Source organism: Lathyrus oleraceus, chromosome 7 (genome assembly GCF_024323335.1).
Source record: "Lathyrus oleraceus cultivar Zhongwan6 chromosome 7, CAAS_Psat_ZW6_1.0, whole genome shotgun sequence".
Classification (NCBI taxonomy): Eukaryota; Viridiplantae; Streptophyta; class Magnoliopsida; order Fabales; family Fabaceae; genus Lathyrus; species Lathyrus oleraceus.
The window spans coordinates 2,686,010-2,701,715 of record NC_066585.1 but is presented as its reverse complement, the minus strand read 5'-3'; the positions used below and the strand labels follow the sequence as shown (position 1 = coordinate 2,701,715).

Sequence of the window (15,706 nt, the reverse complement as noted above, 5' to 3'; positions counted from 1 at the left end):
CGAAGGAAATGGTGCCACACAATTGTAGTACTTTATTTTACCCTCATACTTTTTTGTGCTTGTTTGTGCGTGTGTTAATTCTTCAAGAAATCAATGTATAGTAAGTAATAAGGAAGTCAAGTTGAGAGTTCGATATTGACCACTTCAAAATGAAAATATATACTTGTTCAAACAAAAAAGTTCTATTAAACCATATCTAAAACTTGGTTGTTTTTTTCTTCAAAATTGCAGGCTTTGTTTGTGAATTGAGTTCCTAGAACCCAAAGTGGAATAGTTCAAGCTTTTTTCCCTAACTCTTGACTACGATTTGTACTCCCAAATCCTCAAATCCTGTCTCCTCTCTCTGTCACTTTCTTTTAACTCTTTCATCACCATTTTTTTCTCTCGGAATGAAAATGGACAAGAGAAACGCCGTTTAGGCCTCCCAAGTGGCATCACCCTTGATATTGTCAAAAGAGATGCTGATATTATTATACTAATAAACAAAAAGTGACAAGAGCTAACCCAAAATAAACTTAATATCTTATTATCAAGTTGCTCTATGTCAGTGATGTTTGTTACTATTACTATTACTACATCAAATAAAATGATGTGGACTTTCTTAGCAATGTAGAATAGGCCGGCGGTGTTGCAAGCACTGGCTTACATCTGGCAATCATCCACCATGTGATCTCATGCTCACCCTCCACTATAAATATGCAACCAAACCAACCTTTGCTTCTTCCAAGTTCAAGCTCTGGTAGAGGGAGAGAATTTGACAGTTGAAAAATCAGTTTAGTTTCCATTTCGCAACTGCTAAATCAGTTAGATATTTAGTGCTGAAAATGCGTGAGATTCTTCACATTCAAGGAGGACAGTGTGGAAACCAAATAGGAACAAAGTTCTGGGAAGTGGTATGCGATGAACACGGGATTGACCCCTTAGGACAATACATAGGGAACTCTCAACTTCAGCTCGAAAGAGTGAATGTTTATTACAATGAAGGATCCACTGGTCGTTACGTGCCACGTGCAGTGCTTATGGACCTTGAGCCAGGCACCATGGACGCCGTCCGCACCGGTCCTTACGGGCAGATTTTTCGACCAGACAACTTTGTATTTGGACAGTCTGGTGCCGGAAACAATTTCGCCAAGGGTCACTACACCGAGGGTGCTGAACTCATTGACTTTGTTCTTGATGTAGTAAGGAAGGAGGTTGAGAATTGTGATTGCTTGCAAGGTAACCAAACTTCTTCTGGTAGACACAATACTATACTGTTTCATTAAAATAATATGCAGAATTTAATTAAAGATGTTGGTTTTTGTGATTGATAAATATAGGATTTCAAGTGTGCCACTCTTTGGGAGGAGGAACAGGTTCTGGAATGGGAACTCTGCTGATTTCAAAGATCAGAGAGGAATACCCTGATCGAATGATGCTCACTTTCTCTGTCTTTCCATCACCAAAGGTATCAGACACTGTTGTTGAGCCTTACAATGCAACACTTTCTGTTCACCAATTGGTCGAAAACTCCGATGAATGTATGGTCCTTGATAATGAAGCACTCTATGACATCTGTTTCAGAACCCTCAAACTCACCACACCAAGCTGTAAGTAATTATAACATATAGTATAAGATACAATATAATTTATTCGGCAATTGATCGCATATAACTGTTTTCTTCTTGAATATGCTTTACCAAATCGATTTGTTTCCAGTTGGAGATTTGAATCATTTGATATCGGCAACAATGAGTGGAGTAACTTGCTGCTTAAGATTCCCAGGTCAGCTGAATTCAGACCTGCGGAAGTTAGCAGTGAACTTGATCCCGTTTCCACGACTTCACTTCTTCATGGTGGGTTTTGCTCCTCTGACATCTCAAGGATCGCAGAACTACCGAGCACTAACTGTGCCAGAACTTACACAACAAATGTGGGATGCCAAAAACATGATGTGTGCAGCAGATCCACGCCACGGCCGTTATTTAACAGCCTCGGCAGTGTTCAGAGGGAAAATGAGCACAAAAGAAGTGGACGAACAGGTGCTGAATGTGCAGAACAAGAACTCTTCTTATTTTGTTGAATGGATTCCCAATAATGTGAAGTCGAGCGTCTGTGATGTACCGCCAAGAGGCCTTTCCATGGCTTCGACTTTTGTTGGGAATTCAACTTCTATACAGGAAATGTTTAGGAGAGTGAGTGAACAATTCTCGGCCATGTTCAGAAGGAAAGCTTTCTTGCATTGGTATACTGGAGAAGGAATGGATGAGATGGAATTTACTGAAGCGGAAAGCAATATGAATGACCTTGTAGCTGAATATCAACAGTACCAAGATGCCCCGGTTGATGAAGACGGTGATGATTACCAAGAAGAAGAGGATGCTCAAAGCTGAAGATGTTCTACAAATTTGATGCTTCGCATACTGCAAGACATTAATATATTTGTTCTTTGATTATCAAAAATTATATATATTCAACTTCTTTGGTTTCCAAAATGTATGGTCACGTTTGTGGTTTGCGGTTGTTGGCAGTTCTACTTGTTTTCATTTACTATTTTATGCAGTTCAATAACAGTTTCTTGATATAATAACAGTCACTAACACTAAGACCTAAACACCATTAAGTTGTGATTGAGCTTTCCAGATTAAACTAAATAAGCTATATGAGAAAGTTTGACAAGTGTTCATTTTAAGAAAAAATTCCAAACGGCCTCTAAATCATCACACATATATACACTAGATTAGTTGAACAAATTGTTTTCTGCATTCGGTTTTTTCCCCAGTCATGAGAATGGTAGCTCTCCGATCTTGATTGGATTGTCTAAAAAAACAATAAATTTTTATTTTGATATTTTAAGAATACCAAGTTTAAAATCAGAGTCATTTTTTGTATCTGTTTTACCTCAACAGGTGATGTGGTCTAATATACAAATAATGAGGTTTCGGAAATTGTGTAAAGTATATAAAAAAAAAGGAAAGCAGATGAAACTACCTCAAATTCTTATCTGAGATGTTATTCAATGCAAATTCTAGATATAGCATCTGCATATAGTAATAACTAAATAATTGAAGTGTGGCAATGAGTTTAAAAACCTCATATGAACAGCATTCATTGGAACAGACAAGTTGACTGCATTTGCAGTCTTAAATATGCATCAACTGCCCTTCCTTGTGTGTCAATAAGGCACTAAAGTCTATCTAAATTTAAGAATTTGTAGTTTACAAAAGGGAGAATGAAATCTAAGGACCTAAATCCAAGTTAATCATGTTCAAAGCTCTGGCTGAAGTTCCGATTTTTATAGAACAAGTACCTTTGGCTGCTATCATTTCCACAAGACTGTTTGTTGTTTGTGTTACTTTTGTTAAATATGCTTTTTAGGTCCAAAAATGCATTTCTCCCTTGAAAATTCCACCATGATTCAGTCATTTATTTCAGAACTCTTTGGTTTGCTTCATTATTGTTGCTGTGTCTAGATGAGATACGGTTTAGCTGATCGTACCCAGCAAGCACCCCAGCTCCTGCCATTCCAAGAAGCATGTTTGCGGAAACTCCTCGAAATAGAGCTAAGAAACCCTCTTGTCCAACAATCTCACGAAATGCATGCATTGCATTATTATACTTGATCTTGTGTCCGGAGGTTAGCATCATACGCCGCCGCAGTGTGTCAAAAGGGTATGCACAGACACCAGATACAGTTGTGATGCTCCAACCTAACAAGAAACTAGCAAAGAAGTTCCCCTGCAGAAAATATATCAAAAGGCTATAAATGAAGTGCGATACAATAAAGGGATATATCTATGAAGGGTTTATGAATTTATCTGAAATTGCTAACAATAAGGTAAAAGACTCCATTGTGACAGAGAATAAGGAAGGCTTGTTCGGGAGAACGCGTTTTTGACATTTTCAAAATTTCTAGAAATACTGAATTTGTTTTGAAAAATTGTAAAAGAAAATGTTGAGTGAAAAACTGAATCTTGATTTCTTTGATGCTTTTTAGTTTCGGTGGAAATGAAAACATTAAAAAAGGCAAGTAAATGAGCCCTTATTTTTCCAAATTGCTGCTGTCTAACTTGTCATGTGTCCAACTCTTGAAGATGCATCTTCAAACTAAATATATTGTTTCAAAAATCAATATAAGTAGCACAGTATAGAATAACTCTAATATTGGCTTGCATACCAGCACAGAACAGACCAACCAGACTACTCGTCGAGTGGTAATAAATGGCAAAATTTTCAGTAAAAATTGTGTAAAAATGTTTACCTCAAAAGCGCCAACTAAAACAACAGGCTTCATGGTGTCATAGATCCCAAAGTACATCCCTCGATACATGGTGATTCCCAATATTGAAACCCCAAATCCTCTGTACAAGCCAGCAATTCCATCACTTGATAATGTTTTACGATATACATCAATTAGTCCTTTAAACTGACGCTGACCAGTAACATGGCACACGACAGCATCAGTAGCCAATCTTGTACGTGCAAAGTCCAAATGATACAAAAGCATTGAAGTAGTCGCTCCTGCAGCACTGCCTGAAGCAACATTCCCAGCAAACCACTTAATGTACCCGTCTTTCTCTTTGGAATATCCAAAGATGCTTTTGAAGTAACCTTTGAATGCAAAATTGAAAGCCTATAGACCAATTAACTGTTTGCTCAAACATTATTTCTAACAAACAAAAAAAGACATTATTGAGACACAAGATTTGATTGAAATACAAAGTATGGGCTATTATACAAGTGCCAATAAACAACAATGAACAGATTGGACCTCATCATACATTTTCAAGGGGTAACAACGGTGGAAGTGATTTTAGATAAGAAATTGAGATACGCCAAGACCCCAGGTAACCAGTGTTTGATCAAGGGAAGCAAATTGGTAGTCATTCACTCTTACACCAATATCTAAGGTCCATAGATGACAGAGAATACAAAAATGCAAGAACACAAGAATATACTCTACTATTTGACCTAAACTTTTAGTTAGCGGCACAGGAAATAAGTATTCGTGTTTATTTTACTCTCTTATGATGATTTATAATTTGGCACGAATGCTACAAAACTATAATAGGCTGCAATGCATTTACCTCACAGACGGAGTAAAAATCTAACGACATTTAGCAATAATGGTAATGCTATGAGATGAATAACTGACCTGTGTGGGGAAATATCTTATAACATTGGCCTGATTACCTCTCCAAAAGGCAACCAGACCCTCTTCCGCGAAGACCCTCTTAAAGCTATTAGCCACACCCAGGTATGGTCTTTTGAGCTGTCCTCTTTTAATCATTTCACTTTGGTTTTGTAATAAAAGCTTCACTCTCTCAATCGGCGCTACTGCACTCTTCGATATAATTGCCGCCGCGCCTCCCATTACAAAATCCTTGGAAAATCTATCATATTGTGGTGATTTTACCATTTTTTCCCCTCTCCTCACTGATCCTGATAAGTATAATAAAACTTGATTAACAATAGAATACATACCTAACACCTACAACTACACATATGAAGTCTAAACAAAAACCATCATGCCACCACAAATTGATAGAAATAACAACGAAATCAGAGATTTCCGATACAAATAATCACAAGCAATGAATCAAAAGGGATAATTGAATGGATTAAAACAGAATACGGTAAGAAAAATCAATAATTGTGGAGGCAATAATTCAATGTAAAGTTTGAAAAGGGAATGAAAAAGTACCGGAAGAGAATGGAATAAAGGTAGAATCAATTGGATTGCATTGGTGATGGAACAAGTTTCATCTTCACGGTGCCAAAAATTGAGGAAGCGAGGTTGGTGAATTTGTTAAAATGAAAAGCGCGATTATGTTTTTGCTTTTTGTGTGGAGAAAGGTGCGTTACTCGAGATTTTGTTTGGAAGCGGGTAGGAATCTTTTTCGTTTAAATATTTTCAATTGCACTCCCAACAACACGTCACGTGATCCATAGGTGCACGTTGTTAATAATTATCTTGGGATTTTAAATCATTGTTTTTTATTCATAAACGAAATCGTAATAGATTCGAATTCATCCATCGGAATACAACCGTGTTAAATTTTTTGAGAAACAATTTTCCAGTCCTCTCCTTAGGTGTTAGCGAGTAGAAGATATCTCATTTATAAATAAAAAATTACGAAATTTTAATATATATACTATGAGAAATTCATTTAAATGTAATAGGATTTCTTTCTGATAAATATTTTTGTAATCAAAAATATAATGGTAATCGGGTTGTTGAGAGGTTCTTTTAAAAGAGAGGAATGACCACCATTTTTGTGATTTTTCAGGTTCTTCTTTGTATTTGTGTCCTCCTCCCTTGATATTCTTTTTGGAGTCTCTTATATAATCTTCCCTTCAATCCTCAAACTCCTTCCATAATAGGTCATCATGAGTTACCCATACGTTTTCCATGCTTGAATGCTCAAGGTAACGTCTGTTGTACCACTAATGACTATTAATCATGAGTTGTAACGGTTCAAACATCAATTTTGTAACCTCCATGCGACCCTTAGTCTGCCTCTTAACCGTTAAGATTTACTACTAACTCGGTCATCCGGCATCTATCAGGGGCCGACCTATGTGTTCCACTCGGGCTCCTGCAAGACCATCTCAATCAACATTAAAAATAAATATCTCTGCTAAACTACAATGTATGGGATGTACATAACCCCAAAAACACAAGGCTTGTAAGGGTGAGGGGTTTTGAGTTTATCCCGAATCGCACAGACTTGATCTACACGCACTTTAATTTTATGCATTTTGATTGAGTGAGCTCCCGTAAATTAGTGGTCTTGATGATGAATCAGTTCCTGAAGGATTCATCTTGGCACATATTGGGAAGATTTATGACTTTAATGAAATCGGGAAAAAAACTACGATTTTAATGAAGAAGTCGGAAAACCCTGGTGGATTCGTGATGTAGAGAGATCAAAGAGCCCATATGAGATCTTGAGTTGTTGACGTCATAGAATCTGGTAGGTTCTAGACATTGAGAAGTCGGAGAGTCCTTTTGGGATCTTAACCTATTGTCATCGTAGAACACGGTAGGTCCTAGACATAAAGAAGTCGGGGGGCTCCAGTGGGATACCGACTCGTTGGCATTGTAGAACCCGGTGGATTCTAGACATAAGAAGACAGGGAGCCCCTGTGGGACTTAAACTCATTGGCGTCATATAACCTGGTGGATTATATACATAGAGAAGTCGGAGAGCTCCTGTGGGACCTCGACTCGTTGGCGTCGTAGAACCCGGTGGGTTCTATACATAGAGAAATCAGAGAGCCCCTGTGAGATCTCGACCTGTCGACGTCAAAAAATTCGGTAGGTTCTAGATATAAAGAAGTTAGAGAGCCTCTGTGAGATCTCGACTTATTGGTGTCGTATAACTTAGTAGGTTCTAGACATAGAGAAGTCAGAGAGTCCATGTGGAATACTGGCATATTGGTTTCGTGAAACTCGGTAGGTGGTTCTAGACATGGAGAAGTCGGAGAATCCCAGTGGGATCCCAATCGTTGGTGTCGTAAAACTCAGTAGGTTCTAGACATAGAGAAGTCGGAGCCTTTGTGGGATCTCAACCTATTGGCGTAGTATAACTCGGTAGGTTCTAGACATGGAGAAGTCGGATAGCCCTAGTTGGATCCCGACATGTTGGCGTTGTAGAACTTGGTAGGTTCTAGATGTGGATAAGTCGGAGAGCCCTAATGGGATCTCGACCCGTTGGCATCGTACAACCCAGTGGGTTCTAGACATAGATAAGTCGGGGAGCCCTTGTGGGACCTCTACCCGTTAGCGTCGTGGAACCCGACGGGTTCTAGACATAGAGAAGTCAGAGAGCCCTTATGGGATCTTGACCCATTGGCGTTGTAGAACTCGGTAAGTTATAGATGTAGAGAAGTCAGAGAGCTCGTGTGGGATCTTGACTTATTGGTGTCGTAGAACTCGGTAGGTTATATACATAGAGAAGTCAGAGAGCCCCTATGGGATCTAAACATGTTGGCGTCATAGAATTCGGTAGATTTTAGACATAGAGAAGTCGGAGAGCCCCTGTGGGATATCGACTTGTTGGCGTTGTAAAACTCAGTAGATTCTAGATATGGAGAACTCAAAGATCCCTAGTGGGATCCTGACCCGTTGGCATCGTAAAACCCATTGGGTTCTAGACATAAAGAAGTCAGGGAGCCCCTATGGGACCTCGACCTATTGGCGTCATAATACCAGTAGGTTCTAAACATAGAGAAGTTAGAGAGTCCATGTGGGATCTCGATCTGTTGGTGTCGAAGAACTCAGTAGGTTCTAGTCTTCTAGACATAGAGAAGTCGGAGAGCCCTTTGTGGGATTTCGACCTGTTGCCACCGTAGAACTCAATAGGTTATAAACATGGAGAAGTCGGAGAGCCCCAATGGGATCTCGACCTGTTGCAGTTCCGTTTTAATTATGCAAATGCATGGCCTTGTTATTAGGATCGTAATAGTCCATGTGGGTTTTCGAATATTAATAGTAACCAAATCTTGAAAGATCCAGATGTTCACATGTTGGCAAATCCTGAGTATATCTTGCTTCATTCTTTACATGACCAAGGTGAGTTGGGGTCCAATGCTCGAGAATTTATGGTGTAATTAAAACTAGAGATCGTTCTTATCGAAATATTATTTTATAATCGTTTTGTCGTTAGTCATCCTTTACGAATATCTTTTGTAATGTTTTGACGGTTTCCGGATCCTTTGACAATAATATTCTAGCCCTTATGAGATTGTTTTAGTTGTGACTATGTTAGTCATTTTAGAATTTGCTATGTAGCCCCATAATTCTCTTGATTTCCTTTGATAACAATTGATTTGTCTGAATGGACATCAAATAGAATTACTGACCCCAAGCGGATCTTAGCTTATCCTTAGTTGAGGTTTGTACTATATAGATTCAAAACCCTAATGAGTCGGTTTGTACTGTATAGATTCAAAACCCTAACTTGGTCGAGGATAAGTTAACTAAACCTCTTAAGGTCGAAGGTATGTTAACTTGAACGGGATGCAAATGTATATTAACTTAGGCTTTCATTTAAGGCCAGAGGTATATCGACTAGAATGCCATATGTATATTAACTTAGCTTTTTTTAACCGTCAGGGGTATATTTGTTGGAACAAGATTTTTTCATGCCCTTAAATGGTTTTGATGATAATAATGTATTTAAAGAAAAATGGGGTTTTATAATAGTTGTTCAAGTGTGCAGGTTCTGAAGTCAAACTATACTAAGGTTTCAAGCTTATCAAAAGACTCAGATCCACAAATAAGTGATTCAGATTCTGATTGATTATAACTTGTAGTTGTTCATTAGCATCTAAAGGCTTCAGACTCTAGTCTCGATCCAGCTTTTGATGACAACCCAGCTTTTGAAAGATTGAAGAGCATTTGATTCGTACATTATACCAAAGCAATCTTGCCTTATCAAAGCTCTTGAATTCTAGACAAAGTCTACTAGAGTTTCGTTTTCAAGGCTCAAGAAATAATGATGTGACATCTTCAGTATGCTCTGTCTGTTGGTAGTTAGGGGTGGACAACGGGTCGGGTTGGGCAGGTTCGGGCCCAAAAGCACCACCCAACCCAAACCGCGGATGGAACATCAAGGCCTAATTCCACCCAAATTAAAAATCGGTTTTAGCGGGTTGGGTCTTAGCGGGTTACGGGTTTATTCTGATGGTTTATTTGGGTTGGTAGAATTTTAAGACCCAATATAATTAAGACTTTTTAACAAAATTTAAATTTTTAACTCAACATTTATAAATAATAGACAACTTTAACAATGTTGTTTTTAAAAACTACAATTCATTTTATTGTTCTGTATAACCTATTAAAAATTGATAAATATAAAACAATATCACATTTAAAATTCAAGTTGCAATTTATTGATTGAGCTAAATAATATTGAACATTTATGTGTTTAAATCAAGTATCAGTGACCTGTTTTTTTAAATATAAATTAATAAATCAAACTTCTTAAAACTCCCAAAAACTTGTTTGCCAAATATTTAAACATCCAAGTCTTCCTGCACCACTTGCTCTCATAAACAACAAGAATATGTTTAGTTCTTCATATTTCAACAATTGAAAATTCATGGGCACCAATATTTACATACACCGAGTCTTGGTTCAATTTAATGCAGCTACAAAATATTAATCCAATAGCAACAAAATAATCAATAACAACAAAATAATTGGACCAATATCAATGCAATAATACCAACATAGTATACCAACAGATCAAATAGAAAAATAATTTTGGACCTATGATTTCTGATAATTCAGTGCACTAATATCAGAGATCTTATCCAATAACAACAAAATAATCCAATAACAAAATACACCAGAGACCTTATCCAATAAGGACAAAATGCAGCTAAAAATCAACCTCTGGGATAAAATCTAAACTTTATTCTATAAAATAAAAACATTCCAATACCAACACAATACAATAACAAATCAGATAGAAAAATAAACCACGGTATAAAAAACAATATTAAAAAACAACATCAACCAACATATTTCTCTGGCTATTGTAATGTGAAAAAGAATGTAGAGAGGCAAAGAGTACAACAAAATTATGATTTTTGATCGCTTCAATCTTACCATTTTATTATTCTAATAGATTGGGTTCAACAAATGATTAACTATTATAAACTCTTAACCATAAGAAACATTCTACACAGCAAAAACTCAAAAGTTAGTGTTAACCCTTACCTTTGATCTGGAAATGGAAGATTAGAGAACATGAAATAAAGAATCAAAACAAAAAATTGTTAGAACTCTAAACTCAAAATCAGAATTGTAAAATTTAAAATTAAAATTTTAACCTTGCAAAGAAGAAAAGGAAGAAGAAGGAAGGATATAGCTTCAACAAAAGATATAGCATCAACACTATGAAGGTAGAAGGAAGGCGTAAGATGAAGGAGGTGAGAAGGTGAAAGTGGAGGAGGAGAAGGGGAGGCGGCAGTTGAACTAGGGTTTTTATCAATTGTGAGGATGTGAGTGTGAAGTATATCACTACTGAGTGTAAAAGAGTAACAAAATGACATATCTTAGCTTTTCTATTTGGGCGGGTTAGGGTACCCACGGTTCAGAATTTGATACCCGGCCCGCCCATTTAAAACCAACTGAACCCGCTATTATCACCCGTTGGACCCGTTAAACCGTTTGAACCCGCCCATTACCTTCTTTTTTTCCGGTTATTAAAGGGTTGGGTCGGGTTTGCGGTTTATGTCCACCCCTATTGGTAGTTATATAGTACCTTGAAAGGTACTGAGAGTGTTGTTATTATTCAATGGACAAAGCTTCAAACCAGATGCTAGTTTCCAACGTCTCTCTTGGCATACTTCTTCACCAAGCTTGTCCGTTATGATTCAAATCTTCCAACGACTATTTTTATAATCCTATAAAATAAAGTTTGAGGATATGAAAAAGGTGCTGGAGATGATTGATCAAGTTGATCAACATGGGTTTGTTGACTTTGGTTGAAAAATATAAATGCACTAAAGATTCAAATATCGTGGAAGTCTTTGAATAAACTGTCAACGAGAACCACACAACACAAAGAGGATCTGATATAATCAAGAACACTTTTGTACATTTGTAGCTTGTACAATATAGTTTTAAGATTTCTTATCATTGTTAATCTTATAAATCTTAAGGACATTAGAATCTGTGTTGTAACTATGCACCACTGATAAGAGTATCAAGTGCATTTGTAATTACTATCCTAAATTGTTGTTTAGAATATGTATGAAGTTTCTTATTGAGTGCTTGAGCAAATAAGTCTCTTTATGAATAAATTGAAAATTGAAGTCTCATGCTTGAGATAAGAGTAAGAAGTCTCTTTCTGGATAAATTGAGCATTGAAGTCTCATTCTTGAGGACAAAGCAAGAAGTATCTTTCATGGTTTTATTAAGCATTAAGTCTCTCTCCATGAGATTGAGCAGGAAGTCATGAACATGTTGTTCAAGGAATAAAGTCTCTTGCTCGAGGGATTGAGGATAAGTCTCTTTATAGTTTGATCGAGAAAATTGTAATCAATTGATTATAGTGAAAATCTTTTGGGCTGCAAGGGGACTGAACTACTCTCAGTTTGGGAGGAATTATGATATATTGTGTGTCTCTTTATTTATTTATGCATCTTGATCGCGACTTAGTGAGTCTATAGAATTATCTAACTGCAAGTGCATAGTTGTATCACATAGTTTTAAAAGATATCGAATCCATAGGGACCAACAATCAAGTTTATCGCTATATATTGGTGCTATGTAAATCTAAGGCCAATGAAAAATTAATCTATGGAAAATTAAAACTAAAATTAAAATAAAAGTTTAGAAAAAATATGAAAAACGAGAGACCGGAATGTGGATCTCGGTGTACCTCTGGGACTCAATAATTTATTGACGTTTGTTAATGTATTAAATCACTTTTCAGTAGAAAAATATTAATTTAAAAACATTTATCTCACAGTTGTTGGCTCTAGATATACTTCTAGACCATATGTTTGCTCTCACTAACCCATTTAATCAGAAAATATTTTTTGAAAACCAATAAGTTATAATTAATCCTAAAACGCTCTCGCTGTATTTATGATTAATGTCCAATTTTTACTATCAGGTTCAAGCCTCGCACTCTCGTGGTATTGACTCGATACCTTAATGCTTTCACTCTCGTGCAAAAAATTTCATATTTAAAATTAAAAATCAAAACCAAAAAAATAATTTATAAAAAGGTTTACGCCATCTTATTACCGAGTCCACTCGGACATGGTATTAAACATAAACATGCAATTCATGGTAATGAAAATTAACAGCAACATTGCAAGTGAATAAATTTCAAAACAAGTATAAATAAATTATATAAAGAATCTGAAAAACTGGAATTAATGTGAAAATAATTTTGAGTACAAAGAACGGAACATAAAACAACTTCTAATGCGGGCACACTTAATTTGATCCAAGCTTACAATAAAACATCCTAAGAACTGTGGTGTGATATTATCCCAATGCGAGCAATCTATCACATTGGAATGTATTTTCTGCTTAAAATTAAGAACAAACTTGTGCATACAAACTTCGATGTTGAAATCTGATGAAAACCATCAATATATAGTCATATGCTACTGGAAAATGTCCATAAGTCGTGTGGAATTCGTGGAGAAAAAGTAGGGAAGTGGGTGAAGACTGGACAAGTTGGTTTCCTCATTTTTATACACTACACGTTCATGGCGAACGTCATAAGGTCTATGACGAATGCCATGGTCTTAAAAAGTGAAATATGTGAATGGTGAAGTATGATTTATAATGAGAGTTGTATAAAGAGCTGCTTTAAGAGCATAATAATGGATAATCAGTTGGGTTTCCACTTTTTACCATGCTTATCCATGACCGTCTTCTTCGTTTTACTTCATGAAGATGCTTTATCTTTACCATTCTATTTGTATCATAGATCGTTGACCAACTTAGTGATTTTGGGGCTTAGCAAAACCAGACAATTTACACGTGGAAAGAATAAAAAACAGAAGAGCCAACAACTGCACTATAGTTTTAGTATATGCTTTGTGAAACGAACTAACTGTTTTGAGCGTGAGAGGTAGCACGATAGTGTATTATTAAGACTTGAAGCAAATAAATAACACTTTCATGTATTTTATTTTATCACATTGATAAGACCGACTTTAAAGTTGTAATATTGTTTCCAAAGATGTTCAGGTGAATTTTCTAATCGCCTTACAACATGATCACAACAAACTTAGTCACAAAAATAATGAATGAAACAAGCTACATAGAAGATGGAAAATAAATCCACTAAAATAAAAGCATACTAAATAACCATGTTAATTGTTAGTGTCATAATTCATTGTTTAACGAACTTATTTCCCTCACCTCAAACACCCTATCTTGATTCACACTCGATTTCGAATTTATATTTAAAGAGAAAAAAATTAAGCTACCATTTTGATTTTTGTCGGCGGTTCAATATTATACAGTGGTATGCTCGACATGGTGAACAATGGAAGTCTGGTATTGAGCATTGCAGTCCCGTGAGGGTGAGACACAATGGCTTGATAGCATTCAGTGGTGGTGACTACGGATTGGAGTTGACGATAAATGATGGCGCGAGCAGCATGTTCCGGTGAGGACGAAAGGTAGGGGATGTCGTTTGAACGGTGAACAATTATTCCAGAGCGGTGGATCTCCAAGAAAAAGTTGACTGGTCTGATTGGATTTTTTCCCGTTAGAACTTCTTCTTCCTCTATTGTTTTCAGCATGTTTTGTAGTGGTGGTATCTTGTCGGCTTTTTTCTCTTCTCATCTTCTTATGTTCTACCCCTGTCAAACTCAATAATATTTTATTGAGTTTAGTAGTGTCGATTTTTTCACAATCACAATAATAGATTCATAGAAAATTATGTGTTATAAAGTTGGGATGATGTCTTTAAAAAGACTGAATTTTGGTGGTTGAGGCGTATTGTGAGTTGTGTACCATAAATGTAATACATTGCAAAAAGTTTTTGGTTTTTGGGTTTTTCACGCAGTGTAATTTGTGGTAACTCAATAAATGTCAAAATATATTGATTGTAGTGTAATTTGTAATAACTTAATAAATGTCAAAATATATAATTATAATGTAATTTGAATTTGAATTTGAATTGAATAGTCAAAATTGTCCCTGATTCTTTAAGCCTAAAGGGGCGAATTCATCATATAATTCTTTTATAAGTTAGATTAACTACCTAACTAATAATGGAACATGCTTAATAACACCCTAAATTATCCTTTAATCAAAATTAAAATTACACTTGTATAATACCCCTTAACGTAATTTACTAAATATTAAACCATTGACCAATAACATTGTCTTATTATGCTAAATGGCTCATGCATTGGAGACATCCCTTTCAATTTTGAAACAACCTATTACTCGGGTAAACATTTTTCAATCTTCATTTCTAACCATTGGTCTTCCAACTCAATTTCATTCTTCATATTTCGTCTAAACATTTTTCATTCACCAGTAAGAGTTTCTCTATCAACATCAGTGATTTTCGACAAATAATACCCATCATACCAAGAGGAACAAGGTCTGATATTGTGCATTCAACCATTAATGCTTCCTACATATGGGATAATTGCAAGGTACTAAAACTAACAAAAAATATGCGTTTACAAATTGGGTCTAACTCTACTAATGTAGCAGATATTCAATTGTTCTCTGAATGAATTTAAAAAGTAGGGGATTGTCAAATTTCTGAATCAAATGATGGTTATGCGGAAATTACAATTCCGTCGGAGTTATTTCTTACAGATTACATAGACCCCATTGAGAAAATTGTTATAAGTACTTACCAAAATCTCATTCAAAATTGCACAAATACAAATTTCCTACAAAGTAGAGCAATTTTAGCATTAACTACTGAGATTGTTGATGAAATAAATGATTACATCACAAATCTTCTTCCAGGTGATTATTTTTTGAACACAAATTTTTTCCACTACATATTATTAATTCTCATTATGGTGTTGTTAACACACTATCTACTTTTTTCAAGTGAAGTTAAAGAGTTTTTAAGTAGTGATATCTACTTTTTTTCAAGTGAAGTTAAAGAGTTTTTAAGTAGTGATTCCATTGGTAGATCCAAAGCTAATGGCAATGATACTTACGAACATTTGACACCAGAATTCTTAAACTGTTTGAAAACTTCTA

The 15,706-nt window shown here is 35.9% G+C and overlaps 2 protein-coding genes across 2 annotated transcripts; one reads left to right on the top strand and one right to left on the bottom strand.

The window, feature by feature from the left end:
• Positions 1-241: 241 nt before the first annotated feature.
• LOC127105227 (tubulin beta chain) lies at positions 242-2,535 on the top strand. Its single transcript, XM_051042391.1, has 3 exons — positions 242-1,218; positions 1,320-1,589; positions 1,699-2,535. Exons 1-3 carry the CDS (start codon positions 825-827, stop codon positions 2,370-2,372), a joined length of 1,338 nt encoding a protein of 445 aa, XP_050898348.1. The 5' UTR covers positions 242-824; the 3' UTR covers positions 2,373-2,535.
• A 490-nt stretch (positions 2,536-3,025) lies between these two features.
• On the bottom strand, positions 3,026-5,920 carry LOC127105228 (ADP,ATP carrier protein ER-ANT1). The gene is made up of 4 exons (XM_051042392.1): positions 5,684-5,920; positions 5,135-5,421; positions 4,241-4,612; positions 3,026-3,717 (listed from the first exon to the last, which is right to left on the bottom strand). Exons 2-4 carry the CDS (start codon positions 5,396-5,398, stop codon positions 3,406-3,408), a joined length of 948 nt encoding a protein of 315 aa, XP_050898349.1. The 5' UTR covers positions 5,399-5,421; positions 5,684-5,920; the 3' UTR covers positions 3,026-3,405.
• Between the last annotated feature and the right edge of the window lie 9,786 nt (positions 5,921-15,706).

Excerpts from the sequence above, each read along its gene's own strand:
- LOC127105228 (XM_051042392.1), bottom strand. The coding sequence starts at position 5,398 with ATGGTAAAATCACCACAATATGATAGATTTTCCAAGGATTTTGTAATG. Across the intron at positions 4,613-5,134 it reads TAAGATATTTCCCCACACAG|GCTTTCAATTTTGCATTCAA; the intron begins GTCAGTTATTCA and ends ATTGGTCTATAG. Across the intron at positions 3,718-4,240 it reads TTTTAGTTGGCGCTTTTGAG|GGGAACTTCTTTGCTAGTTT; the intron begins GTAAACATTTTT and ends TATTTTCTGCAG.
- LOC127105227 (XM_051042391.1), top strand. The coding sequence starts at position 825 with ATGCGTGAGATTCTTCACATTCAAGGAGGACAGTGTGGAAACCAAATA. Across the intron at positions 1,219-1,319 it reads GAATTGTGATTGCTTGCAAG|GATTTCAAGTGTGCCACTCT; the intron begins GTAACCAAACTT and ends TGATAAATATAG. Across the intron at positions 1,590-1,698 it reads CAAACTCACCACACCAAGCT|TTGGAGATTTGAATCATTTG; the intron begins GTAAGTAATTAT and ends ATTTGTTTCCAG.